This window comes from Electrophorus electricus, chromosome 10, assembly GCF_041902795.1.
Source record: "Electrophorus electricus isolate QZ-2024a chromosome 10, ASM4190279v1, whole genome shotgun sequence".
NCBI classification, from domain to species: Eukaryota; Metazoa; Chordata; class Actinopteri; order Gymnotiformes; family Gymnotidae; genus Electrophorus; species Electrophorus electricus.
This window is the reverse complement of record NC_137506.1, coordinates 31,004,750-31,032,534: the sequence shown is the minus strand read 5'-3', so window position 1 is coordinate 31,032,534 and position 27,785 is coordinate 31,004,750. Positions and strand designations below refer to the sequence as shown.

The window sequence follows — 27,785 nt, the reverse complement described above, 5'->3', positions numbered from 1 at the left end:
CTTGTTGAGATCTGAAAAAAAAAACTACCAGCATCACTTATAGGTGGCTCTGTTCTGTTTGTTTTGGCTGCACTATTATTATAATAAGTAACTAAAAATACATATCCAAACGTGTTATGTGTGATGAACATTTAAAGAAGACCACAGCCATGAAACAGTCTTACCGAGTAGTTTACACACACACGGTTGTGAACAACTTCCAGCGTGGAGCTGAGAACAGGAATGCTGAGCGACCGCATTCCGCCATCGCGAGAGGTCGTGCCGCTCCTGCCCTAAACGAGATGTTTAGTTTCCACCCGCCCGTACCGTGCAGGCTCGGTAGGCTCCCCTCCCCGTCCCGTGTGCTAGCCTCCGCCTGCCGACCCGCCCCCGCCTATCCGAAACGAGATAGTCTCGCTACCAAGCACCGGGCCGGAGCCGCTGGCCATCGCGCTCCACAAAAGCAACGCTAGCTACTTCATTTCACCAGTGATCGGCTTCGTCAGAGATTTCATAGCAGGTATGATCACGATTAAAATGTTTTGTAAACAAAATCCGAGTGGCGGTGGCAGACCTGAGGGTTTAAAGCAAGTCTAGGCACGCAGGAGGCCTAGTTAGCGTAGCCGAGCATAGCCTAGCCTAGCCTAGCCTGGCTTATCCACGTCTGAGGGACCGGGGCGGTAAGTGTCTGAGGTTCAGTAGTGGTATGTTTTGGGGAACAGCCGACTGTATTTAAAGTGGAATTGGAACACTAACCTTATACCTGATCACAGCGTGTTTTTTAATGTGTTAGTCTGCCTTTTAACGGGGTCAACTACACTTAAATGTAAAGCCGACAGCTCATGTCCGGCACCACAACCGCTAGCTAACGTTAGCTGTGTTAGCTAGCTGCTTGGCTGGCTCGCCAGAGACGGTGAGTCGGCTAACCTACTTGGGTCGAGTTAGAACAGCTCTGGTTGGCTAATCGTATAAATAGATTAAAATGTTTTTTTTAGCTTTAATGTTACGTTCACAAGCCCCGAACCACAGCATTAGACCGTCGCTTCTGAACTGCAGTTTCCCGTCTGGCTAGGTTTCATGCGGACTCTCCTGTCAAATGTCTTGACCTTTTTCCGTCACCACCTAGTTGAAGAATGAGGGATAAAATGCATCGCTAGACTTTGTGTCTTAAGGTTGCATTGTCCCTTTCAATTTGCCTCTTTCCTGCGGTGGCAGGTTTACACGGAGCCTATTTCCATGTGGAAATGGGGAAACTAAATATTTTGTCTCGACAGTTTCCAAAACATTGGAGTTCAGTAGACTGTAGTGTTTCTAAATACAACAGATTATTAGGTTTACTGAGTGGTGAATGGCTTTAATAAAGTATAATAACTCAATTTGACATAATAGCCGGGCATAGAAAGTTTCTACACACTTGTGGAAACTAATGGATTTAAATTATTAAGAATCTTCAGTGCGGATTCACAGTTAACGTTTCACTTCTAACAACGCTTTGTTAGTCTAAATTCTCGTTGGAAATAACGGGCTTTAAACAGAACAAGAGTGCTTAAAGCCGAAATAAACGAGTTCAGATAGCCTCCCTGTGACTCCCAAGCACTTGTAAAGTCATCCGCTGCTAAATGTGCACTGCCTGTAAGTGTGTTCCTGCTTCCCTGACTGCACAGGTTCCTTATGACCTTATATCTTCCAGCACTGGACACATACAGATACAAGATACAAGTAGTTGGAAGGGAAACGGCAAAGTGCTTTAACTGGAAGTCTGCACTCCGAGAAGATGGCTTTTGGCAGTCTTGAAATTTATTTCCCACAGAGACTGAGTCAGCATTCCTGAAATTCTTTCAAACTGTGAATCTTGTGTGTATAAACACTTGACTGTTTGGTTGCTAAATCTGACTGGTCCTGCAGTGATGGGGTTGGTGGATTCACCAGTTCTTCTCTCGGAGGTCACGTGTCTCTCCCAGTGGCTGGCGGCTTTGTGGTCCTGGAAGAGGTAGCATGTTGTCGAGTCAACATGTTGTCAGCTTTGATTTGTGGTGTTTTAAAGTATCAGATCTGGCCCCTGTGAAAAATGCACCTTTCTGTTCAAGACCTCAGAGTAATGAATTTCGAGTTCTTGGGCCTGAAGGCAGAGTAGCAGGGCAATAAAATGTTTACTTACTCTGCTGAGAGTGAGATTTTGCTGTTGCAGTAATATCGGAAGTAAAGTGCACGCACGTTTAAAAATAAGACAATGAGCTCTCCGTATGAACCCTCAAATACCCAGCGAGCGATTCCAGCAGAGCCGTGACTGTTTGGTGCCAGTGGGCCATATTTAATTACAAATTGATAGGATGGCTGAAAGAAGCTCTTATTTTTGGTTCTGTGCCATATAAGCCCTGAGTGGATGAGCTAACTAAAGGCACAGTCCTATAAGACTTTCCCAGATGTACATACAGGCAGGTCATCCAAAGGACCCTCTCTGCTTTGCCAAAGCAGGCAGGGAGGGGCGGATGATGTGTCCAGTTGCCCTGTATGTTGATGGCCTTAGAGTTTTGCTCTCCCATCCGCGTCTCTAGCCACAGAGCCCCCTGGATGCTGGGCTATACCTTACTCTTAAGGAGCTTCGTGTGGGTGCAGGAACTGAGCTGGGTGCCTGGGAGTCCGTCTGAAGGCAAAGATCACGCAGGCGTGCCACTTGTATCCACCTCTTTGTATTCACTTTCCTCTCGGTGACACTGAAAGTTAAAACAAGGGTGCGGATTTCGCTGAGCACACATTACATGACTAAGGCACCACACCTGTCTTTATCCAGTTTGCTGAACTTTGAACTGAGTGAAGTGACAAATGTAGACACACTTGAAACCATATTTTTCTAATTTACAATGTAGAAGAGGAGTATCGTTTGGTGGAATTATGTTGCGTGAGTTCATCAGGGCTGCTAAATTAATTTAAACAGCTTTGCATGCAAATTAGTTGAGCACTGATATACAGACTTGAGGCGCTGCAGTGAAAAGTTCCTTTTTAAATGTATTATGGTAATCGCCTTATCCAAGTGCTCTGCATAAAAAATGCCAAACAGGATAGACAGGAAGAACTCTTAACCTGCCAGAATTCAGAGGGCTGTACCTGGCTCCTCTGTTCCACACGGAAATGGATGGGTGACGAGCACAAGCCAGATGGTGCACGTTGTCCAGTCAGCTCCTCACTTTGCACATAGTACTCCAAACCTTTTTGTCCCCTGAGATATTTACTCAATTTTTGTTTTAGCAAGTAATGACGAGGGGGTGTCATTTAACGATTGGTTGAAAGCTTCGTCGGCTCTACGGTGTCGATATCTTTTCAGTCTGTGTATGTTTTGAGCCATCTGATGTGAGCTAGCTGTAGGCCAGTGTTGATTTCAAATAAGCCCGATAATTAGTTTGGCTTTCTTCAGAAGAGCTGAAAGGCTCCTTTCCATGTGTAAAACTGGGCCACAGATTTCTGTTGTGGTAACGTGAGCCACGCTGTGGTTGAGGAGTAACATGTGATGCCATCGTTGTCTGTGGAGCTGAACACTGTGTGCCAATGACAACTTGCACCTAATTTATACCTCGGAGCTTCATAGCATCAACATTTTAAGTGATTTTAAAAGTGCTTTTAAGGCAGGCTTTTAAGCTGTCAGATGCACTGGTTAAAGGCAGATTTCCATGATGATGAAGTGCTTCTCTTGTTGAGACGTCTCTCCACGAGGCACGGTGGTAGCAGTTTTTATGGCTCCTTCAGCCGAGCTTACGGTGGTTGTAGCTTGATTTCTGCCTGTTAACAGATGGCTGTTGATGCCTGCGTTTGCTGGGGGTTTCGAGCTTTGGTCGACATAAGGCGCTGTGCTGCGGAAGTCCCCGGGTCCCGATCAGTGAGCGAACCCAGATTACTGTGCTCAGCATGTAGGATCATATCGCAGTGCAAGGGGATGAGAGGGGCCACCCCCACTGGCAAGGCAGTGTAACGAAGGGAAGGGACGCGAGGATGCAGGGAGGAGCTGGGGATGAGCTTGGTGAAGATGCCAGGAGCGCAAATAACACTAATAAGCAGGTATTTCTGCGGTGTTTTAAGAGCGGTGTTTTGAGAGCGGCCTTGGAATGAGCCCAGTCATGTTTTGTTATTTGTAAGACACTTGGAGCTCTCGCACATCAACCCCACTGAGACAACAGTCAGTCAGTGAAAGATATTTCTGATGGTTATCTCGTGGAGGCGAGACGAGCTCGCGCTTAGTGTCGCGTGTTGGTTGAGCTTTGAGTGTGTTGGTTTGGTTTGAGGCTTCTGTGAGCTTCCTCCCATGAGTTATTCGTAATGACTGAGCCAGTTGGTGCTTACTGCGTGTGTGTGTGTGTGTGTGTGTGTGTGTGTCTCCCCCCCCCCCTTATCTGTCCAGAATGGCGATCGAAGTGGCCGACTCGCACTACCTTCTCATCCTGGCTCCGTCGCTCGTCATCGCCCTCATGTTCCTGTTCTTCTGGCTCTTCATGAAGGAGACCTCCTATGACGAAGTTCTAGCCCGTCAGAAGCGAGACCTGAAGCTGCCGCCCGCCAAGGCGGAGGCGCGCAAGAAGAGCGAGAAGAAGAAGAACAAGAAGAAGGAGAGCGGAGGGAGCGGAGGGGGTGGCGAGTCGGAGGAGGACCTTCGGGATTTCGACGCGTCAGACCCTGCTGGCCCGGCCCCGAATGACGAGGAGCCCGAGGTGGTGCCCGTGGCACCAGCCGTCGCCGCCCCTGTTCAGTCAGAGCCCCCGGCTGTGGTGAGGGAGAGGAAGAAGAAGGAGAAGAAGACGAAACCCGCTGGCACGCCAGCTCCTCCCGGTCCTCCCGTCGCCTCCAAGGAGCCCGAGGTCAACGGCTCGAAGCCCGCTGTCTGCAAGGAACAGACCCTCCCCCTCGCCAAGCAGCCCAGCCCACAGCCCGCACAAGCCACGCCCCCAGCCCCTGCAGAGACCACCAGCAAAAAGAAATCTAAAAAGCAGAAAAGTGAGAATGGTGAGTAGATTTTCTGAGACGTGTATGAATGGGTGAATGAACTCATCTGAACTGTGAGCCAAGTGCACAGGTAGTGAATAATACCCAAGAACTACAGCACCCTATAAGGCTAAAGTGCATAGCTGGGATTGGTGTGATAAACGAGTGATAAATTTGTCCTGGGTGTTTGCTTGTTTGCGTGTGAGCGAAGTGGGTACAGTTTTGCTCTGAGACTGATGAGGAAAGTGCTTCTAAATAAGAGGCCCCAGTCTGTCAGGGTCTCTGAGAGACCTTGTGTTTGTGTTAACACTTTTAAGCACATCTGAGAAAATGTTTAGTGACTGTTGCATTTCTCAAAAGCTATGTTTATTAACGTCTTTGCCTCAAATGGTCATAACACGACTGCACTTGAAATGAAAGTGAAAATGACTGAGATGTCTTGGCTCTTTGATGTTGCTTAGCGTTCCTGACCCATGTTGCCCATTTAACCTGGCGAACAAGAGACCTGTTGAACTTGTCACGAGCGGGTGTTTTGTTAGTGTGTTTTTGCACAAACACAAACACGCACACAAACACACTAACGTGCAACACGGGGAGTTGTGCTGTGCTATCTTGGCCTGTTCACGTCACACTGCGCAGTCACTCTCTTTGGTGTCCGTGGCAAAGGGTTCTGCCTCCTTGGTTTAATCTGACTTAAGGCAGCATTACAAGCCACATTTGTTCAATTCCGATATTCCCCCCCGTCCTCAAATCTCGATGGGTTACAATCATAACAGCAGGTGATATGTGCGTACAGTGGACGTGTCTATACTCTGATGCGTTTTTGCACAAGCCATCTGCATCGCCACCAACAAAACCATCATGTTTGCGAGATGACTTGGTATTAGACCCAGTGAAACGGAGGCACTAGTAGCTCCATCGCATGTGCTCTGTCAGCTGTGCATGATGGCATCAAGAAGACAAAAGGCTTGGACGCTGGCTTTTGCTGACACCAAGACAGCAGCGGGTACACGCTGCCGCTGTAGGCCATTGACGGTGCTGAGCATGTGCACGTAGGCAAAAGACACGTGAAGTCGGTACTGACTGGATATGTATCAGATCTGGGACCAAATCTGAAAGTGACTCAAATCTGATTAGTAAATGTGTTTTTGTGTCCATATAGCCCTGAAAAAAAAAAAAGATCAGATCTGCCACTCTAAGGCAAAAAGTTGCATTTGAGTTACTGGTAATGTGAATGTACATATTTATGGTGAACACTGTGGGGGAATTCCCTGCTGAGTACGTCTTGTATGTATCATTAAAGTGTAAATTGTCCCTCTTGGCTTCCTGTAATTTTTTTCTTTTCCAAATGCCTCAAACCTGTTTTTTTTGTTGTTGTTGTTGTTGTTGTTTTTTTGTTTTTTTTTTTCTCCCCCTTCCATTTTTTTTTTAATGCTGGGTGGCCATTTGTGTTCCTTGTCAGTATATCAATGTGGTCATTTCCTAAAAGCTTTGTCTTGTCATTCTTCATCTGATGCAAGTCTGCGATTAGTGCTGTTCGACACTGTGTTCTCTGCCACAGGAGAGCGTGTGGCCGACGCGAGACAGGACCAGTCTCCTGTGGCAGTGAAGGAGGAGCCCGTGCTGCTGCCTGAGCTCAGACTGCAGGACGGAGCCGCCCCCGCCGTGGCCCCGCCCGCCCACTCGGCCCCCGCTGTGGCCCCGCCCACCCATGCCACCCCAACCCCTTCCACTGGCAGCAGCAGGAGGAAGAGCAAGAAGCAGAAGATGGAGGCTGCTGTCACCGGTGGGCAGCTCCAAATCAAACGTGTTCAGACAACAGCCAGGGGCCGGGCAGGTGTGAGTGTGTGGATTATTCTAGAACATTGGGATTTGTTAGGAAACAGACGTTTAGTACAGGCAGAGAGCTGACCGCAAACTCGGCACATGCTGTGTTCTGCTTCCATCACGTCTTTAGTAGGTCTGCTTTATTCAAACTCTGATGGGATACCTTGAAGTGCAGTACTCCACTGATGTGTGTGTGTGTGTGTGTGTGTGTGTGTGCACGCGCAGTGGATGAGACCCTGGTCCAGTCTTCTCCACCTATGAGCCAGACCGACTCTGCGTCTTCAGTGAACCACCAGAATGACGAGGCCCCGCCCCCAGCTCCTGCCTCTACCAAACACGGAAAGAAACAGAAGAACGAAACTGACAAAGGTGCTCACCTGGCTGGCCTGATGCCCTTCCTGTCTGAATAAGAGCCAACAGCTGCTCGGATAACCAGCGTTCCTTCTCTTCTTGCCTTCTCCCGTGTCCATGCTCACGTGTCTGCCCGTCTGTCTGTCTGGCTCATTTATTATCGTGTCCTTATCTCACATGTTCTGTATAAAGTCTCCCACTGTCTCCCCCTCTCCTTCATATCTTCCCTATTAGACTAAATTTGGCCTGTAGACTTATTTTAAAATGCTTCAGTCGTTTCAGGGCAAAGCTTGACTAAAGAAGGTCTGGATGTCTTCCAGATACTTGCATTTTGGCACCAAGCAGAAGGAACTAAATTCTCTGTGTGTGTGTGTGTGTGTGTGTGTGTGTGGGTTGGTTGGTATTGATGAGTTTGTTTGTGTTTGTGTGTTTTTGTGTGTGTGTTTTTGTGTGTGTGTGTGTGTGTGTGTGTGTGTGTGTGTGCGCGTGCGTGCTCCCACGTGCATGCAGAGAACTCTGGGCTGAAGCTGAAGGAGCTGTTGTCCAGTCTCGGTGGGCTGGTGCTCTCTGACACCGAGATCGTCTCTGTCGTCTCTCTGCTCCGGGACAAGAGCCCAAATGCCCTGGACAGCTGGTACAAGGTGAGAGAGGAACCCCAGTCCAGAACCACAACTCGCCCCCGCCCTCCCCAGGCTCAGGTGACGCTGCCTTGACCCGCCTCTTTTCTCATCTCCTCTGTGCTGTTCCACTTCCTTCTGCAGGTGGCTAAACTGGAACCCTTGACTCAGCAGCTGGCCGAGAAAGAACGCCTTCTCATGACGCTGAAGGAGGAGACAGCCATCGCCAAGGACCAAGTCAAGCAGCTCGGCCAGGTTCTGCAAAGACACGCCTAGCATCTCGTCTGAAGCTAACGCTTAGTTAAAAAAAGACTTAAATTGCTTCAACTCCCCGTCCCCAGAGTGCAGGGTTTTAATTCAGGTCGAGCAGTACTAGATTTGTTCCTTTACATTTGATTGCAGGGCTGTGATTGTTAAAATGTACACAGACGTCTTGACAAAAGATTTTGTTTGCATGTGGCTGTTGTGCGAGATCTCACCGTGCTACGTGTGCTGAGCACGATCTCACATGTGTTGCGCGTGCCCTGAGGCAGGAGCTGCAGGCCGAGAAGCAGAAGAGCAACCGCGCGGAGGCCATGGTGCGTGAGCAGCGCGTTGCTATGGAGAAGGAGATGAATGTCATGCAGGCCAAGGCCCAGGGCAGCTTCCAGGACCTTCAGGCCTTGCAGATGAAGGTGAGGGCAGAGATGGTGTGTTGCTCTGAACAGGTGGATATGACTTTTAAATTACTGCGGGGTCTTTACGGGGAGTGCAGGGAGGCAGTGTTTCCTGTAAAGATGCACTACACCTCAGCATTCATGCAGAAGAGACTCAGCAGTCTGTCCCGCTTTTTTTTTAATGAAGAATTATTTCTCTGACAGCAGCAACATTTTTACAAACACGAAACCTGAGGTGTGAAAGACAATAAAGATTTTTCACTTTACACAACTTCCTATTTGTTCAAATGAAAAACAGAACCTTGCACTGTGCAGTCTTACACACTTGAAGTTCCCTGGGCAGAACAACATTTAATTACATCATTTTGGTTAGTCAGATGTGGCCTTTGTTTCGTTTCTCCTTGCCTTACTGACGTGTCTGTCAGTTCAGGGTTTCCTGCAGTGTCTTCAGAGAGTTCCACTTCTCCACTAACTGCCTGCACGTTCTGCATGTCCTGAATGTTTCTGACAGGACTGACATGCAGCGATTTTGCCGGCTCGTCAAAGTGTTCGGGTTCCCCTTTTTGCATGTGTAACTAGTTACTCTCACACTTGGTCCTGTGCATCCTACAACTGTCATTCACAGAAATGTTACTGCGTTGTTCTGCTTGGACATGACGTATAAAAAGGCACCTGTCCAACAACTTAGTTTGTCAGATGCGGAATGTAATTACAATAGCCTTTTGCTGTTGAAGGATATGCCGACATTGGTGGAACTGGGAAGCTTATGTGTGACATCACTTCTGTGCTATAAGAGCTCAATTTTGCATTGCCAAGCTCTCGTCATGCATTGCTTTTGACGCGTGGGTGGCGTGGCATTGACCCCTGTGCCCTCAGTTTCAGAAACTGAGGGAGCAGCTGGAGGGGCAGATCACTCATCTCCAGCAGGAGAATGGCATCCTCCGCGATGCTGTCAGCTCCACCACCAGCCAGATGGAGAACAAGTGAGTGCCAGGAGAGGTTCGGGCGGCCCTAGCGGCGCAGGAATAACGTCTACGGCACGTTGAGCGTTCGGCCAGACCACAGTCTGCATGTTTGTGGTGTTCAGGCAATCGGCGGAGCTGAACACACTGCGCACGGACTATGCGGGCCTGTTGAAGGACCTCACTGAGACCAACAGCAAGCTGCAGCAGGAGGAGGTCCAGAGGAAGAGCTTGGAGGTCAACTACAAGCAGAACGTGTCCCAGCTGGAGGTACTCAAGCTTCTGCAGATCAGCGATTCTGTGCCGAGTTGTACTTCTGTATGTTGAAGGTGTGTGTGTGTGTGTGTGTGTGTGTGTGTGTGTGTGTGTGTGTGTGTGTGTGTGTGTCGGGGGGGCGGGGGGGTGCTGTAAGGCCCAGCTACAGGATGCCAAGCGCCGCTGGGACGAGCTGCAGGGCTATTTGCACAGCGTTAACACGGAGCGAGAGAAACTTCAGTCTGCAAAACAAGGCAGGTGCCTGCCCCGCATTGCACTTGCTCTCCTGCACGCCCTGAACCCCTTCACGGGCCTCTCATCCTTCTCCCTGCACCCCCCGCAGAGCTGCAGAGCAAACTCCTGGCCATAGAGACCGACTTGAGCAGTAAGAACAAGGAGATCCAGACGTTACACAGCAGCCTGACGGACACCATCTTTTCCAAGGAGCAGGTGGAGCAGAAGGTTCTGCAGCTGCTGGAGGTGTCGCAGCACAGCCGCCAGCCCGACGACACGCTGCAGGCCAAAGTGCAGGTGGGCCGTGGGTTCGTCACGCCTCAGTGGGCTGCTCCCAACGCTTTGTGCTCGTGGTAACGCAGGGAACGTCTCGTTGGCAGGAGCTGGTGAGCGAGAACAAGGCGCTCCAGGTCCAGATCGAGGACCTTCAGGCTCAGGTCACTTCTCAGGTAGCTGCTGCCATGTTTGTCATACAGAGCAGTTTACGTTTGGGACTGGAAACTGAGTGTGTGTGTGTGTGTGTGTGTGTGTGTGTGTGTGTGTGTGTGTGTGTGTGTGTGTGTGTGTGTGTGTGTGTGTGTGTGTGGTTGTACTGGTTTCTAGGCCAACACCGTGTCCCATTTGGAGGAGCTTCAAAAACTGTGAGTACGAAGTCTGTCAGCAGAACCGACCAAGCTAGACCACAAGCGCTTCTTTAAAAAAAAAAAAAAAAAAAAATTTTTTTTGTTTACTGAGCTCTAAATGTGCATATTTGTCTCAGGCTGGCTGAGAAGGAGCTCCAGAGGAAGAGCCTGGAAGACTCGCTCAATGCCGAGCGGAGCAGTGGAGCCAGCAGGGAGAACAATATGCAGGTAGGTCACGCCCCTCCACGCCAGAGCACGCCCCTCCACACAAGAGCAGCTCAGAACACTCCGCCTCTCTCTCTCCATAGGCCATGCGCAATGATAACGTGGCCCTGAAGGCAGAGCTCCAGAATCTGCAGGCACAGATTGCTGAGCAGGTCAGAAACACACATCGACCAACACACACACACAGATAAGATGCATATAGATAAGATTGCCTCTGATAATCTTTCCCACTTTCTCTTCAGGCATCTGCCCAGCTGGCAATGGATCAACTCAAACACAGGTGTGTGTGTGTGTGTGTGTGTGTGTGGAACAAATCTTTTTCTGATGCGAAAACACACCTCAGGGTCTATTTTCAAGACAGGTTCTGTTCCACTCGAAACTACCACTCATGAAACTGGCCAAATCCAAGCTCCCTAGAGCGCTTCATTACGAGCAGAAAACTGGTGTCCATCCAAAGCAAGCGTGCTCTGTCTCGCCACAGTTTGCCTGTGTCCCCACACACACCCAGCTATGTGGGCTGTGCTTTGGCTATTATTTTCTATAAACAACCAAACGACTTGAGTTTTTCACGTGTTCTGGCAGCCTTCAAGAGAGGGAGGAGAAGCTCAAGACAGTGGAGGCGTTGCTGGAAGCGGGGCTTATTGAGGTGGCTAATAAGCAAGAGGAACTTGAGGTAAGCAGTAAATGAAAGTGTGGCCTGGTTGCACATGGGACCTGTTGCGCTGCTGGGTTGACTTGGACAGGTGTATGGTAATAGACATTAAGTCCTTTGACTTGGTCAGTAGTGTCCAGGTGTGATTTTGTGTCTTGCTTGTGACTGGCATACCAGCATATTGTTATAATGCGTTGGCTTTCTTTGTCTCTATAAATCATAGTGAATTATTTTGGTTCATGGCTGCGTTTACAGTTCTTTGAGATCCTCACCATGCTTGGTTAGCTGTCATATTCCCATTGCGTTCATATGAGCAGCTCATTAAAAGAGGGCTGTAGACTGATCGTTTTCACTACAGAGTCCTGATTAGTCTTCAGACTTGTTCTGAGGCCTGTTCCACATTTTGAAACCCCCACCCCCGACCCTCATAGAAGTTGTCAGGAAACAGTTCAAATCCATGAGTTTTAAGTATGCTCTTTCCACAGAGGCTCAGGGAGGAGAAGGAGTTTTTGAAGCGGGATGTCGAAGCCCTGCAGCAGGAGGTCTCGGAGCAGGTAGAGTAGCAGTCTTGCACGCCCCTGCTGGAGCGTTCCATGAACCAGATCTTCATTTCACCCTCCTCCTCTCTGATTGGTTCCAGAAGCTGTCCAGCACGGCACTGGACGAGATGCAGAGACTGTAAGTGCTACGTCATGACAACGTGCCACCAGTTCTGCTTCAGGTGCTTCCCGAGTAGATTAAACGTTTGTCCCTTCCCCCCCCCCCTCCCATTTTTCCATCAGGGTTCAGGAGAAGGATGAAAAGATTAAGTCTGTTGCAGAGAGTTTAGCATCAGCACTGGAGGAGTCGTCCAGCCGAATGAAAGCCATGCAGGTTTGGGTGCTGATTACGTGACGCTGACGTGCTCCTTTACACCGGCCCCAGTCTCGGCCTCTTCTGGTCCTTCTGTTTGTAAAGGTCCTGCTGCCCTGCTCTGCTAGGCCAACGGGCAACAGAGAAATGATAACATTTACTTAGTAAACTACATTTATCAGGTCATATCATGTACATGCAACATCATCTGGGTGGGTGAGTGGACTCTCAAATGAAAATCCTGGCGTGCATCTATCCTGTCTGTCTCGTCATGGTGAATAAGCACTGGACTTTATAATCCTGCTTTACAATGTTAAATTGTTAAACGTTGCTAGTTACTGGATCTGCATGCTGCTCTAGAACTACAGAAACTAAACTGTAATAAAAAAGTATCTAATTATTAACCCAGTAAACAAAAATTTTGAAGAATAGTGAATAAAACAGATTTTAAGCAGTTGCAATTACAACTACATTAAAAGCACTAAACTTTTTTTTTTTTGGGGGGATGGGGTAGGGACTTCTTGCAAGCCCTGTGTCAATTTGAGTGCGTGTGTGTTCTTGTCCACAGGTTCTGGAGCAGCAGATGGAGACTCTGCTAGCAGAGCTAGCCGAGGTGAAGAGCAGAGAGTCACAGAGGGATGTGGATGCCAGCACTCAGCTCCTGGAGCTCCATGCTCTGTATGTACCCGCAGCCACGCTGGAGCCATGTTTGAATGCGCGGTTTGAACAAGTTTGGCCCACTGTCGGCTCACCTATCCCTGCTCCTGTGCTGTGGTATAGGTTGGCATCTAAAGACCAGGATCTCCAGACACTACACAAAGAGATGGAGGAGAAGGCCAGGGAGATGGAGAAGGTGGAGCAACAGCAACAGGTGAGAACACCGGAAGGCTCAAGAGGATTTGTTAAAACCGTCTGAAGGCATGGGTGAGGCAATACGCACAGACCAAGTCCAGCAGATTCTGATGACGGTCAGGACGCGTTTTGAACCAGAAGTGTCTTGAAATATTTTGTCTGTAGTTTTAAACTTGTGCACTCAAGTTATGCTTTATGTAGGACATTTGACTCAGGACACATGAGTCATAAGATTATTTTTCAGGTTGTTGAAAGTACAAGTGCTTCCCCATCAGGAAGTGAATGGGGCTTGGGCATGGCATGGAATTGCTCAGCATGTTCGAAAACTGTCTCTTTTTTTTTTTTTTTTTACATTTATATATTTTATACTTCCCATCACAGCAGTTGGCATCAGCACCTCCCAGTCAGGAACTGTTGGCAGCGTAAGTGTTCCACACGCTTACATTTGCACGTCTGCTGGTGCGTTATGTTGTGCCCACCACTGGTTGCGTTTACATGTCTGCTGTTATGCCTGGTGTCCTCAGGATAGCAGACCGTGACGCGCAGCTGTGTGATGTCCAGGCGGAGCTACTGGAGCTGAGGGAGACTGTAGAGCTTCATAGGAGGAAGAACAATGTGAGTCCTACCTGCTTTCTGCCCTCACCTATCAACTACCACCAATACCCCCCCCATCCCACCTGCAGTTTAGCATTAGGGTTAATCATCACTTAAAAGCCTAGAAATGTTCATGATGGGGGAAATTTTTTTACATATATAGAAATGCATATATCGATTTTTATTGAGTGATGGTCCTCTGTGTATCTTAAAAGTGACATCCTTCATGTTTGTTTACTGGTGGATAATGAGGGCTGTGCATGTTTGTTGACGAGTCCCCATGGGCATTGTAATTCTGAACCTCGCCTGGTCTGACGGTAAACCATAGCCATCATCGGCAACATCTTCTGGCCACATTTCTGCAGCATCTATTGCCATTGATGCAGGATGATGAATGACTAAACATGGGAATACACTGCTTGATTTTACTAGTGGTGGACCAGATGATATGCACTTTTCTTAGCTTATCATGGGTATCTGTAGTACTGCCGAACAATGACCAGGTACAGTTATGTGCAAAGTAATAGCTGTCGAACATCAGTAATGTATGTAGTTACTGATTTTGGCAGAAAAGATAATACAACGAGGGGGGAATTCATGACTAGGTGCAGCCGAGTAATGGGCAACCAACAGAATGAACAGTCATGACATGCATGCTGCTTATTAAATGAAAGGGGTGTGTTCAAATTAATAGCAGTGTGGAGTTCAATTAGTGAGGTCATTCATTCTATGAAGAAACGGGTGTCAGTTATGGCCCTTATTTAACGAAGGAGGGCAGCGAATGTTGTACCTGCTGGTTTTAGCCATTGCTCAGTGAGTACAATGGGTCCTTCCAGACATTGTACCGAAGGAGAAAGAACATTGATCAAGAAGTTGATTGGAGATGGGAAAACGTATAAAGAAGTGCAGAAAATTATTGGTTGCTCAGCTAAAATGATCTCAAATGCTTTAAAATGGCAAACAAAACTCAAAATACGTGGTAGGAAAAGCCTAGATCATAGAATAACAACAATGGCAAAGAAGCATTCAATGATCAGCACCAGGGAAATCAAAGATCTTCAGTTACCTGCGAGTACTGCAACAGTACTGCAAGAAGACGCCTATGTGAAGCCAACCTATTTGCAAGAAACCCTCGTAAAGTACCATTGCTAAAAAAAAAATTAGAAAAAAGTGTTGAATAGGTTACAATTTGCCAAAGAACACATTGACTGGCCTAAAGAGAAGTGGTGCAACATTCTATGGACAGACGAGAGCAAGATTGTTCTTATTGGGTCTAAAGGCCACAGACAGTTTGTGAGACGACCCGTAAACACTGAATTCAAGCCGCAGTACACTGTGAAGACTGTAAAACATGGAGATGCAAGCATAATGGTTTGGGGATGTTTCTCATACTTTGGAGTCGGACCCGTTTATCGCATACCAGGCACTGTGGACCAGTTTGAATGTATCAGAATACTGGAAGAGGTCATGTTGCCTTATGCTGAAGAAGAAACGCCCTTGAAATGGGTGTTTCAGCAGGGCAACAACCCCAAACACATCAAAAAGCAGGCAACATCCTGGTTCCAGACCAACAAGACTGATGTTATGAAGTGGCCAGCCCAATCCCCAGACATCAATCCGATTGAGAATTTGTGGAGTGACATCAAAAATGCTGTTCTTGATGCAAAACCCAAGAATGCAGAAGAACAGTGGAATGTAGTCCAGTCAGCTTGGCCTGGAATATCTGTTCGCAGGTGTCAGATGTTAGTTGACTCCATGCCACACAGATGTAAAGCAGTTATCAAAAATAAATGTTATACAACTACATATTAGTTCAGTGATTAACAGAAAAGCTAAATCTGTAAACGACGTTCAGTTTATACTGAAAATATTCGAGTTTGTAAATGAAAATGACACTGCTATTTTTTTGAATAGCCCATTTATTCTTTTTTCTTAATTTTCAGTTTAAAAATTGATATTTCGTTCGTTTTCATTTGGAATTGAATGTGCAGTGCTCCCAGTGCCTTTGTGTATATGGAAATAAATGCTATTATGAGGATTGAGCTTTTTCTCAGTTTTTTTAAACATACTGCTATTATTTTGCACATAACTGTACATGTTTTGTTTAATTAAATACAATTTAGGCCATTTAAAGAAAAAAACAACAACAACTGCGTAATACCAAGGAGTATACTGGATATACCTCGTTGCTCTATCTGTCTCTTATTTTGAAGATAAAACCACTGCACTCAGTTTTTCAGAAGTTTTTTTTGGTGTGACTACAGTGCTGCTGCATTCCATCTATTTCAAGTTAAAAACAATATTGTGATATTTATCATGTGTTATAAAAATGCTTTGGATCTTTGTCACCAACACATGATAATTTTCATAATCTCTGTGCTTCAAAACCTCAAAATATTCATGCTGTCCTTTTTAAAACTGATTGAAAGACTGATGCTCTCATCTGGGGTCCGTTCTGAAAACTTTTTCCCTCTTTCTTCTCAAATTCCCTAGCAAAGATTTTGAATAGATCTGATGTTTTAGTAAAATTGTATTCACATTCCTTGTGCTTCATGGGTGGTGATGGTGTAGATATTTGTATGTGAGCCTCTGAGAGTCATCTGGTCACAATTTGAATCGTGAACGCACTTTGCTGTTGGAGCTCTACTTCGAGCTGTCTGCTTCAGTTTTCACGTGACTAGCTCCTGGCCATTTCAGGAGCTCTGGCCCTTGTAAATTCTGGATGAGACTTTTTAACTTTGCATAATGTGCTTGACTGTTTCAAAATGGTGCCTTGATACAGCATTCTCTAGTACTTTTTGTTTGTTCTGTGTGTGTTCAATTACTCGAACCTGATTAGTTTCAATAGAGGAAAGCTCCCTAAAATCAGGCAAACCATTCCAGTTTTCCCAAACCTGGAAAGTTTTTTTTGGAGCTCTTGGTTGGAGGAACAGAGAGACTGTGACTCATGCAGGATGCGCCAACAACAAGAGTGCGCCACTACATCTGTGAACCTCTGACAACTGGGATTTCAAACTGCACACTCATCGATGTACCTGGTGAATCTGCTCCTTGCCCAAAACAGAATGAGCAAAGGGGACAAACATGGACTTTGCAAAGTTCTGTTGCCCTTTGTTTCACTGAAACCTTGAAACCTGGCTCAGCAAAGTCATCTCTGGTGGTGGATTACACCTGCTGGGCTCCCATCTACACCGAGCTGTTTGTGTAATGGCGCTCTCGGGGAAAACAAAAGCTGCTGAAGTTTGGTTATACCTCAATAAATGATGGTGCACAGGTGTCGCAGTGGTAATAAATATCACATCTTGAGCATATAACTATCTTGGAACAAATATACAGATTAATTTTTCATAATCCTTGGGACTTTAATATAGCAAAAGTAAACAACAAACTACCAAAATATAGACAGCATATTAATTGTCTCACCAGGGACAATGACACTGGAGCATTAACAACGATTTTTAAAGATTAAGATCACTCTGTTCTCTGGGGAGATTTGGGGTGCTCTGATCTGTTTGGTTCGTCTTACTCTAACCTACAGTCTGAACTTTAAATCTGCAAGGCACGTGTCCCAAAAAGGTCGTGGACCAGTGAGGGAAAGCGGGAACTGCATGAATGTTTTGACTGTACTGGTTGGAGTGTTTTTGAAGCTGTAGCTGGCAACCTGGACAAACTGACCAACACTACAATATCATCTTTTTGAAGATGTGTGTGCAATCCAAGACTTACTACACATACAATAATAATAGTTACAGTGAAAATCAGATTTTCAGTCCGTATCAGTGTGGGGAGTTTGTGCACAGCAAACTCCAGAAGACCATCCCTTCCTGCTGAGGCAAACTGATGCTTGGTATTCAATGACATTATACCAGAAATCCTTTCTTCCAACCCCTCAGTGATCATTGTATCGCCCACCATGTATCGGTGGATCTCCAGTTTCCTGACAGGCATGAAACGGTAGGCGAGACTGGGGGAAGTCCCTTCTGGTACACTGTTAGCCAGCACTGGTACTCCCCAGGGACTTGTCTTCTCCCACTACAACAATGACTGCACCTCAAAGGACCCAGCTGTAAAACACTACAGTCGTGGGATTCATCCATGATGGTGAAAAGTCTGCATGTTGTCGAGGAATTGAAATGATGCAGTCAGAACCATCTGGTACAGAACATGCTCAAGACTGGGCTTTAGAGACATCCCTCAGCACCGCTCTCTCTCACAATGTGACAGTCTTGGGTCTTTGTTTTTCAAGCTTTCTACCATGTCTCAATGCATGAAGTGGAAGGCCAACATCAACTCCAGCTTCAGAAAGCTGCAGAGCCCAGTTCTACTCTCCAGTGATCGAATTTAACCTGTGTGTCATCATGGACAGCCACTAAACAGTAGAGGAACCGTCTGCAGCGAGTAGTACAATCATTGCTCCCATGCCTACCAACCAGGAAACAGGCGGAGAAAATGATTACAGATTCCTCACACCCAGGACGCAACCTTTTGAAGCTCCTCCCCTACGGCAGGTGCAACAGGACCCTGTATGGCTAAACCACCCGACATGGGGGCAGTTTCCTTCCTCATGTCATCACCCTTATGAATAGCTGACCAGTATTATTTGCTTTGCCATGCCTGCTCTTGTTTCTTCTGATGATTCTTGCACTCTTATTTCATGTCTACATCCTGCTCCACATCTGTACTTCTTGGTGTCTGATGTCCACCAGAGCAGGATGGGCTTCCCGTTTTGAGTCTTGGTTCCTCTTGAGGTTTTTTTCCTTGTGTTCTTTTTTTACGTATGCACCGTGGCCCTTCAGTTTCTCACTGGGGCTTGGACTCGGATATCTGTGAAGCTGCTTTTTAACAACGGTTGTAAAATTGAAATGATCTACGAGTACTTTGCACTTTTTGTTTATACACTGCAGCAAAATTAAAATCACACATTGGATCTCAATAAATAAAAGATTCAAGGTGAAACGTTCACTGACATAAATTGTGAACAGTCAGTGGAAACCAGTATCAACCACTTAAGGCAGGATTCAAAATCGCATCAAAAATCAAAGTTAAAAATTGCGCGAATTTCTTTCAGGCAGCTCATAATGTCACTCAGTAGTGTACACGTCTGGGTATGCACCTGATGAATCCTGGGGGATCTCCTCCCAGACCTGGATCAGGGCATCAGCGAGCTCCTGGACAGTCTGTGGCGCAACTTGCCAGTGTTGGATGCACTGATGAAATGCATCCCAGAGGTTCTCGATTGGATTCAGGTTTGGAGAAAGTGAAGGACAGTCAATAGCATCAGTGACTTCATCATCCAGGAGCTGCCTACACACTCCTGCATTGTCCTGCAACAGGAGGAACCCAGGGTCCACTGCACCAGGATTGAGGTCTGATTTCATCCCCATATCTAACCTCACGTGGAAATCGGTGTGACTCCCCAAGGATACCATCAACCACACCAGGCTCACTGCCACACTGGTCATGCTGGGAGATGTTGGAGGTAGTATAACAGATGGCATCTGCAACCTATTTCACATCTGTCACATGCTCACTGCAAACCTGCTCTCACCTGTGAAGTGAACAGCGCACCGCTGGTGGTCTTGCCAATTCTGGTGCTCTCTGATGAACGCCAGTCGAGCTGCGTGGTGCAGGTTTGTGAGCGCAGGTCCACCCAGAGGACATCTGGACCGCATGCCACCCTAATGGAGTACGTTTCTGACCACATGCCACAGCACTAGTCTGCTGGATATCATTTTGTAGGGCGCTGGCGGTGTTCCTACTGTTCCTCCTCGCACAAAGGAGTAGATACCAGTCCTCCTTGCTGTTGCGCCAAAGCAGGAGAAACAGATACACAATTGCTTGTTTCCTAACTAGACAGATTGATATAAATGAAATTTAACTGGCCTGTGATTTTAAGTCTTCTTTTAATTTGTTTTGAGCAGTATAGTTTCTCACCATTGGCCAGAACCAAATTCCTCACGTTGTCCTTGGCCGTTAAATACATTTGATCAGATCTTGAGAGAATAAATCTTAACAGCCCCCAGCTTTTTTCCCCAGATACAGAATATTGGAGATTTCAGGTTTAATTTAATTTTTGAAGCTAATCCATGGGGGGGAGGGTGTGGGTGCGTGTGTGGCTGTGCACTTTTTGTAATACACAGTTGCATATCTGCGACAGCAGGAAGAGACTGCAGAGTGCCTTGTAGATTCTGATTTGGTTGGCAAGCATTAAAACATTATTCATGTCTGGAATTTTCTGTGGATCTCCGCAGCTTCTGTGGACCTCCACATTCCTCAGAAAGCTTGTGGATGTACAATTAAGCTTGAACCACTAGATTATTTTGCAGATACCTCTGAATCATAATGACCCAGTTTTGTGCCCATTCTATTATTATTTTTTTAAAAAACAGTACAAAAGTGATTGTTGGTTGAATGCTTCTCCTAGCCTGAGCTGTCAGTCTCAAATGCCAGCCCCCCTGAGGGGTTCTCTCCTCATGTGGCGCGGGCTGAACTGAACGTGGTGTCTCTCTGAAACTGACCAGGAGCTCCGGGAGAAAAACTGGAGCGCCATGGAGGCGCTGTCAGCCACGGAGACCATGCTGCAGGGAAAACTCAGCAAGACGGTGAAGGTTGGCATCGCATTCCCAGTCTCCTTCGAGCGCTGCGTCAGAGCGCCTCAGCTCCACTGCTGCCATTAATCGAGCAGTGAGCGGTCTCCTCATCAGCTGTCACGTAAAGCTGCATACTCATTTTTAGTTTATGTAGTAATTGCATTTTGGCTGCAATGCATGGCACTAACATGAAACTTGGTAGCGATTTAGTATTAGTTGTTTGTTTGTTTTGGTTTTTTGGTCACCCTTATGTAGCCAGACCTGTTGATATATTTGAATATATAAACATGTGAAATGAGTGTGCAGCTCAACAATGTCATGTAGGTTAGGAATCATTTTATCATGTCAGTGCTCTCATTGATTCACCCCCCCCCCCTTTTTTTTTTCTGTCATGCGACATACCCAACCCAGCATGCCTCTCTCTTCCAGATCTTGCAGTACTGATTCTGTCATGAATCTTTAGAATTTACCACTCTGGTAGAATGATGTGAAATGCTTCAAACATTGCTCCACTAGCGCAGATCACTACGGGGGGTGACGAGAAGTCCGTGTCATCGTCATCGCCTAGGGTGTATGGGGTGAGGGGGCGGGGTTGTTTATTTTTTTGGCCTCGACAGGAATATCATTACTGACCGAAAGGGATTTTAGTGAGGTCGTGCTGGATATGAGCATAGAAATTTTTAAAAATTTATTCTTTCTGCTCCATCCACGCTTGCTGATGCTCCCCTCAGGTCTCAGGTGAGCGCGCTCCATCCTTGATGGAGCAGGGGCGCTATAAAGAGACCCCAGAGGGCCTGACGCTCCACCTCCACCCCTGCCGCTGCCCTCTGACCTCCTCCAGGGCACCCTGCGGCCAAGCGCGTCTGACGTAGGGACTCGGCACGCTGGCAGCTCTCTTCCTCTCGTTTTAGTGTTGATGTTTAGCGCTGGCGGTGGGGGTTGCGTTAGTGTCACCAGTCGGGAAGGGACTTTTCTTCAACTCAAAGCCTGTGGCTGCATAATTTCCAAGCGCTGGTCACACGCTCTGCCTGACGACGTCTGGAAAGTGAAAGCGGCTGCCCACACTGTCCATCCAAGCAGACATTTCACCCTTTTTTGGTTTGTTTTGTTTAGTTTTTTGGGTGGGGGGAGGGGTGCACGTCGAGGAGGAAGACGCAAGGAAGACGTTTTGTTTTAGGCAGTCCATAAAATAAGCTCTCTTCCATTTAACCAGTTATGATGTCGCCTGCTTTCAGAAATGTGTTACAGCAATTGGTGCAGCAGGCTTGGTCATATTGGATAGGGGGTGGGGTTTGCGTGCGTGCATGGGTGCGTGTGTCTGCGTGTTAGGCCAATCCATGGTCTCAGTTCCTAGACTGTGTATGATATTCATGACGAACAAATCTATGGGTGTCATGATTGGATACCCCCCCTGTATAGATCTTCTCAGGGAACGCCACTTAAGAGATCGACACTGGTGAAATTGTGTAAGGTGTTGGGTTGCCATTCACAGAAATAGGCGCTACAGTCACAGCAGCACTGAGGACGTGCGTGTTGGGGTGGGATGGGTTAACTGAGTGAACTGTTGCGTATGCTCTTGTGTTTCTCCCTGCAGGAGGGACAGTCCGCGCTGGAGTCCGCTCAGGCTGAATGTCGAGCGCTGCTCCACAGACTCTTCCCACATGTGCCCCTGCCCACGGACCAGGTGCGTAGTTCGAGCGGGCACACAGGCACGTCTGTAAAGCGCAACAGCAGAATGCATGCCAAACGCTCTGTCTCCGTCCCCCAGAACCATAAGCAGTGGCTGCTGGACTTTGAGAGCGCTGCGCAAGAGGTCAGCGAGCACGCTGTTGCAGCAGAAACGATGTCTGAACCAGACACCGGGGATGGTGATGCCAAGGTGTCCTCCAGTCATCGTTCTTAACTGGAATTCTTTGTTTGAAACTGAACCAGTAAATTGAACCAGTGCTGTTTAAACCTCTTGTGATTATCTGTTCAAGTGCTTGTACTGACAGTTATGTTTTACAAATGATGTCAACAGAGTTTAACAGACAAGCTCAAAGAGGCTGAGGAGACCCAGAAAAGTCTACAGAAGGACTGTGAGACATACAAGAAAGTCCTAGCAGAGACGGTGAGATGGGTTTATAAGATTTACAATTTAAAAAAAATAATAAACCAATAAAGGCAGTGTATCTTTCTGGGAGATGGCTCTTTTAAAAACAGCTAAATCTTTCAATCCCTTTAGTTCACTTATCCAGTAGCCTAAATGCCTGACCACATTGGGAGTATCGTACTTGGACAGATTTGCGCCCCACTCCCAAGGCCGCAGGCTGCGTTGTTATTTCCCTGGCTTATGCGTGTTGTGGGGGGGCCCCACCCAGTCTCACCCCTGGCGTGTGCAGGCTATAACGTAGCTCTGCTCGCATTGGCAGGAGGGCATCCTGCAGAGGCTCCAGAGCAGCGTGGAGCAGGAGGAGTCGCGCTGGAAGGAGAAGCTGGAGCAGGCCCAGACCGAGCTCAAAGAGGTGCGCCCATGCCCGGCTCGTCAGTGGTTGCCGCAGGCATTACCGTTACGAACCACAGGACTGAAGCCTGGAACGTCTTGTCTTGCTTCCACTGTGCTGCAAACCTCAGAGCTGTCCTTAATGTAGCAAACTAGACCAGCAGGACTTGGCTTAAGTTGAATCGGGTGTGTTGGAGCAGGGAGAGAGTTTCTCTGCATCGCAATGGCCTTCAAGGACTTCGGTTCCTCTTCTCGAATTTTACTAGGAATCTTTAATGTAGTACTACAGATTAACATATGATTTGTAATCAGGACTTTACTAATTTGATTTTTTTTTTAGATGACCTTTAAGGTAACAGCACTGGAGCAGGAAGTGGACAGACTGAGCTCAGACGGAGAACTGGAAAGTGTAAGTGTGCTCTCCGCAACGCTACTGAGAAGGGAGTGATGGCGCTGGAGCCATGCGGAGTTGCAGGTTTTTCTGACTGGTCATTCATTATTGTTTCGAACGCAACTAAACTTTGGGTACCTCTGCCCATTGTAGCTGCGAAGAGAGAAACGCCACCTAGAGTCGGAACTGGAGAGAGCAGAGCGTGAGAGCGCCACCTACGTGTCGGAGGTCAGAGAGGTATGCAAAGTAAACTTGATTATTAACCTGATGTGCATGATAGAAGCCTTAAAATCTACATCCAGTGTGTCTTTTTTGTGTGTGTTTAATAGCTTGCGTCTTGTGGTCATTTGTTTGAGTTGTCTAAAATTGATTTGATTTTAGCTGCTGACTTTGCGGTTGCCTCTTTGTTTTCTTTTACTAGCTATTTTACATTGATAATTTCCTATATTGTGATCAGGATCGGGGGGAAATTTGGAAAGGATTTCATGACAACACTAAATGCAGTCCTAAATATAGTCAGTAACATGGTTGGCTAATGTTAACGTAATTAGCTAACACCTCGTAAGATGGAATGACGCATGTGAAACACGTGTTGGCTGTGTTTCCCAATGTTAATTTGATAACTAGGCCTACATGGAAAGACTGTCCATACAATTGAAAACAACATTTGTAGCTGCCAATAGTAACTGATTGTTTTAGTTTGAAAGCTCTTTTTGCTGGTGTTAGCGTTTATTCACTACTATGGTGCTCTAGTGGTGTGCAGACGAATTTCCAAAATGCTTTATAAAAATCAAATGTGTGTCTGTAGGTATGGGGTAAATTTTAGTTTTAAGACCTTTTTAATATTTTTATCCCTCAGAGTGAAAATAAGGTTAGGGTAATTTTTTTTCATTAAAAAATGGCTAAAATCATATAATATGATTTGTTTACATACTTTACTGAAGCATGGTTATGTTTGAAATAGCCTCCTACATGCAGTATACTGCATACTGCACTAAGTATATACTGCATACTAGCATACTGCTCCCCATGGTACTGTGCAGTATAGTATCCAGTATGCGACAAACGCAAACAACGCTGAACGGAACAGAAGGTGCTGCCCACTTTTGAAAGATTTTTCCGTTAGTGTTGCATGACGGGATACGGTACACCACGAGGACAGTTCTGGTCTCATACTGGAATATTTGGCCAGCGTAGGCCGTCGTCCGCGTGTCATTCACGAACACTGATTTGGGGCCTAACCAGTATGTGTGTAGTAGGCTGTTTCACACACAGCCCGTGTGAGTCCTGGCAGTGTATACTGATTTATCTGAGGAAACTGGTTGATATTTCCAACAATTTTGTCTTCTCTGCTGTCCCCTGGCCTTTACATTGTCAAACATGATGGCTAGTGTTGCGCGATATCCAGCCTTATGGAGTGTTCACATGCTTTAAGGAAGCGTGCCGCATTGCACAAAACTCGCTTCTCTGGGCGTGGCTGGTGCCTAGCGAATGTACGGCAAAACTACACCGAGAAAAAATCAGAACCAGAACAGACTTGGTTTGTTTTTCGGGTATTCGATTCTCTTTAAAACTCTTTGAATATGGTCTTTTTTTAAATGTAAAGTGCGAGCTGAATGCGCACCACGGTTGTTGGTGTTCCATGATGAGCCAACCCTGCGTGTGACTCGTTTCATTCAGCCAAAGGAGGCAACATCCCCCTCATCGTGCAGTAATGTGATGTGGGAATGCTACATCCCTCCAGCTGTGCACAGCCCAGTCTTATTTTAGTAAAATGAGATTTCATCATTTAGAGCCCCCCCTGATGTCAGTTCTAAACCTTCACTTCACTCCCCAAGAATGTATTGCATTCCTGTCTGCTTCTAAACGCCCCTCACGGATGCACGTACACCAGGCCTTAAACATGTCGTACTTCATTTCAGCTGAAAGATCTCTTGACAGAGTTGCAAGGCAAACTCGATGGCTCGTACACAGAGGCGGTCAGACAGAATGAGGAGCTGAATTTGGTAAGCGTCTGCACTCTGGAGTACTGAACTCCTTTTGATTCTTTCTGTTCTTCCCTGGGTTGTGTCTCTGCTTAACACAGCAAAGGGTTTCTATCCATTAAAGCTTTCTTCACATGGTGATGGATTATACCTTTTTAAAAAAACAAGTTTGTTGTGATGGCCCATGTGTGAAGGGGATTGAGCACCCCTTGCTATCAACATAAAATAACCAACAAACTTAATGCTCAAATCTTCTTCTTTTTTTTTTTCTTTTTGGTGACAGAACCAAAAAGTATAGTATCTATACTATACTAACAAGCTTGCATTTTGCGTCAAAGCACAGTTTGGAGCCTTTGTGCCCCCAGGCACTTGTACAAACCCAGTCCTGCACCGTTCTGTCTGGGTCACTCACAAAGTTAATGTTTTGTCTCTAATGTTGTCTTTCTGCCTGTTTGGTAATTGCTGTATACTAACCTCTTTGCTGGTCTTTTATTGGTTGTGTGGTGGTCTTATTTTTAGAACATCCTTTCTTGCCCATGTTCAGTTATAGAAGAGTTGCTCAACTATTCAGTTTTATACTTGCTATATGGAGTCTCGGTTTTGGAGTTTCTGAGCTTAACACCTCATATAAGAGTGGTAAAGCCATGATTCACCAGACTTTGCCTGGCTGTTTATTCTTGTAGAATGATCCTTAAAGTTTAAACTACCGGTCTTTCCCATCACGGGTCCCAGACGTTATTGTACATTTAAAAGTGCAGATGTCGTGGACAAGAGCACTAATATGTTTAGTAAGACCTGGTGAAGAACATCACCTCAAAGCAGGGGGTTGGGCTGCAGTAACTGCCCTTCAGTGAGCTGACCCCTTGGCTTTTGGGTTTTCTTTTGCAGCTGAAGACGCAGCTGAATGAGACTTTAGGGAAGCTGGAGACCGAGGAGAGTGAGCGGCAGAAAGTAGCTGGAGATCTGTACAAGGTAATGGCACAGGCCCGAAGGAAAGGCAGGAGACGCACACACACTGTGTAATGCATTTTAACTAAAATGCATCCGTTTTCCCTAACAATCTCTTCGCGTGTTCTCTGCCAGGCTCAGCAGTCTCTGGAGCGGATCCAGGAGGAGATCTTAAAGGAGATGGACCAGGCAGACCTGATCCAGAACATTAGCTTTACCACACCAACGGTGAGGGAATGGAGCACTTAATGCAGAATGCCCCCTGTGCTGCTGTTGTTGTAGGTCACACCCTCCTGAGGCTGTGATAACAAAAGTACTCGTAGTTAAAGGAAACATTCTGCCCTCCTCGATGTCATTTTGTCGTGGTTCTAGGAGGATATGGACCGCAAGGAGAAGATGTCTGCAGGGCTGAACCAGACCGTACGGGAGCTGCAGGAATTGCTACACGCTGTTAACACACAGCTCACCCGGGGCCTGCAGAAGGTGAGTCCCACTCACTTATATTCCAGCAAGTATACCAAGCAGCGCTTATTAGTTCAAAGTTCAAAAAGTGATCATCATAAAACAAGTAAAAACGTAAAACTTTCAAAAAGATGCGAATGCTATTTGTGTTCAAGACGAACAGTGAGCAACCGATGCTTCATTTTTCCAGAGAAAGTCCCTGAAATTGTCTGCCTTTGCTTAACACGGTTCCACTATGGTGTCTGATGTTTCTCTGTCTGCGCCTTGATTTAGGGCGATGGGGACAAGTAAGCATCAAGGAGAAAGCGGTGTCAGTATTTCTTCGAACGGCCAATCGCTGTCCACACACCGCAGATACCCTCTTAAAACTCCGCCCCCTATGGCTTCCCTTCGCAGCGAATCTGACGCGTGCTCTCCAGATCCAGAGCAGCAACCTTGCACAGTGACCGTCTCGCCCTCCCTTCAAGACCAAACACTCCTAGGAAGAGAAGGGGATTGGCTTGATCCTGACCGCATACACTCCAAGAACCAATCAGATGGGATCGTTTCTCATGATTGTCACCTCCTCTGTGATGGCGCGCCTCACTTTCAGTAGTCGTAAGGGCAAAGGCAACTGAATAGACGCAACGGTTAAACTTGTCTGTTTTGATTTTTGGCCCTTTTCCCCTTTCATTACTACATTTTTTAGCTCATTGAAAGGAGGGGTTTTTATTCCATCATAGAAATAAAATTTGAGGATATTTGTGTTTTAAAGACTGAGATAACAATTAGAATCTACTGACACTACGTTGTTTTCAGCCCTTGCCCCACAGTCTCAAAAGCCTGCATACTTACGAGCAACACAAGCAAGCAACCGCGCACATATATAAATGAGCACGCCTTCTCTCTCTCTCTCTCTCTCACACACACACACACACACACACACACACACACACACACACACACACACACGCACACTGAGTTTTCTGAATGTTATAGCATCTGTTTTCCGGGTACCCTTTTTTTTTTTTTTTTTTTTGAATAAATGCTTGGTTAACGACAAAGGCAGGCAGGTCTGTGTTGAGCTATACTTTAATGCCAGTGCAGCGCTGCCTTTGAACGGCTGGCGCACTGAGCAGCGAGATCTACTTCTACTGTAACTACTTCTCAGAGAAAGCGGGAGGGGGGGGGTGAGGCATCTCAACAATCAATATGCTATATACTGTTGCTAATTTCATTAACAGAGTATTTCATTTTTTGTAAAACAGGTGACCGTTATTAAAAGGGATGCTTGATAAATA

General features: G+C 46.6%; 1 protein-coding gene across 6 annotated transcripts; it reads left to right on the top strand.

The window, feature by feature from the left end:
* The first annotated feature begins 338 nt into the window (after positions 1–338).
* ktn1 (kinectin 1) lies at positions 339–27,785 on the top strand. 6 transcript variants are annotated; one of them, XM_035532644.2, is made up of 37 exons: positions 339–499; positions 4,370–4,968; positions 6,509–6,733; positions 7,000–7,143; positions 7,636–7,766; positions 7,887–7,997; positions 8,276–8,416; positions 9,275–9,381; positions 9,486–9,630; positions 9,773–9,869; positions 9,959–10,146; positions 10,230–10,298; positions 10,453–10,490; positions 10,610–10,700; positions 10,781–10,849; positions 10,940–10,977; positions 11,280–11,370; positions 11,835–11,903; positions 11,990–12,027; positions 12,132–12,222; positions 12,770–12,879; positions 12,982–13,072; positions 13,435–13,475; positions 13,578–13,668; positions 20,169–20,255; positions 21,832–21,921; positions 22,006–22,116; positions 22,258–22,347; positions 22,649–22,741; positions 23,060–23,128; positions 23,264–23,347; positions 25,033–25,116; positions 25,984–26,067; positions 26,179–26,271; positions 26,416–26,526; positions 26,779–26,792; positions 26,902–27,785. In XM_035532644.2, the coding sequence occupies exons 2-37, from the start codon at positions 4,371–4,373 to the stop codon at positions 27,098–27,100; spliced, it is 4,023 nt and encodes a 1,340-aa protein (XP_035388537.1). In that variant the 5' UTR covers positions 339–499; position 4,370; the 3' UTR covers positions 27,101–27,785. The 6 variants fall into 6 exon arrangements, with proteins under 6 accessions (XP_035388537.1, XP_035388536.1, XP_035388535.1 ...); XM_035532643.2 differs by having other exon boundaries at positions 6,509–6,784; positions 11,993–12,027; XM_035532642.2 differs by having other exon boundaries at positions 6,509–6,784.

Coding starts and splice junctions, on each gene's coding strand:
- ktn1 (XM_035532642.2), top strand. CDS start 4,371: ATGGCGATCGAAGTGGCCGACTCGCACTACCTTCTCATCCTGGCTCCG. Junction 10,978..11,279: donor ATGGATCAACTCAAACACAG/GTGTGTGTGTGT, acceptor GTGTTCTGGCAG/CCTTCAAGAGAGGGAGGAGA. Junction 22,117..22,257: donor CCGGGGATGGTGATGCCAAG/GTGTCCTCCAGT, acceptor TGATGTCAACAG/AGTTTAACAGACAAGCTCAA.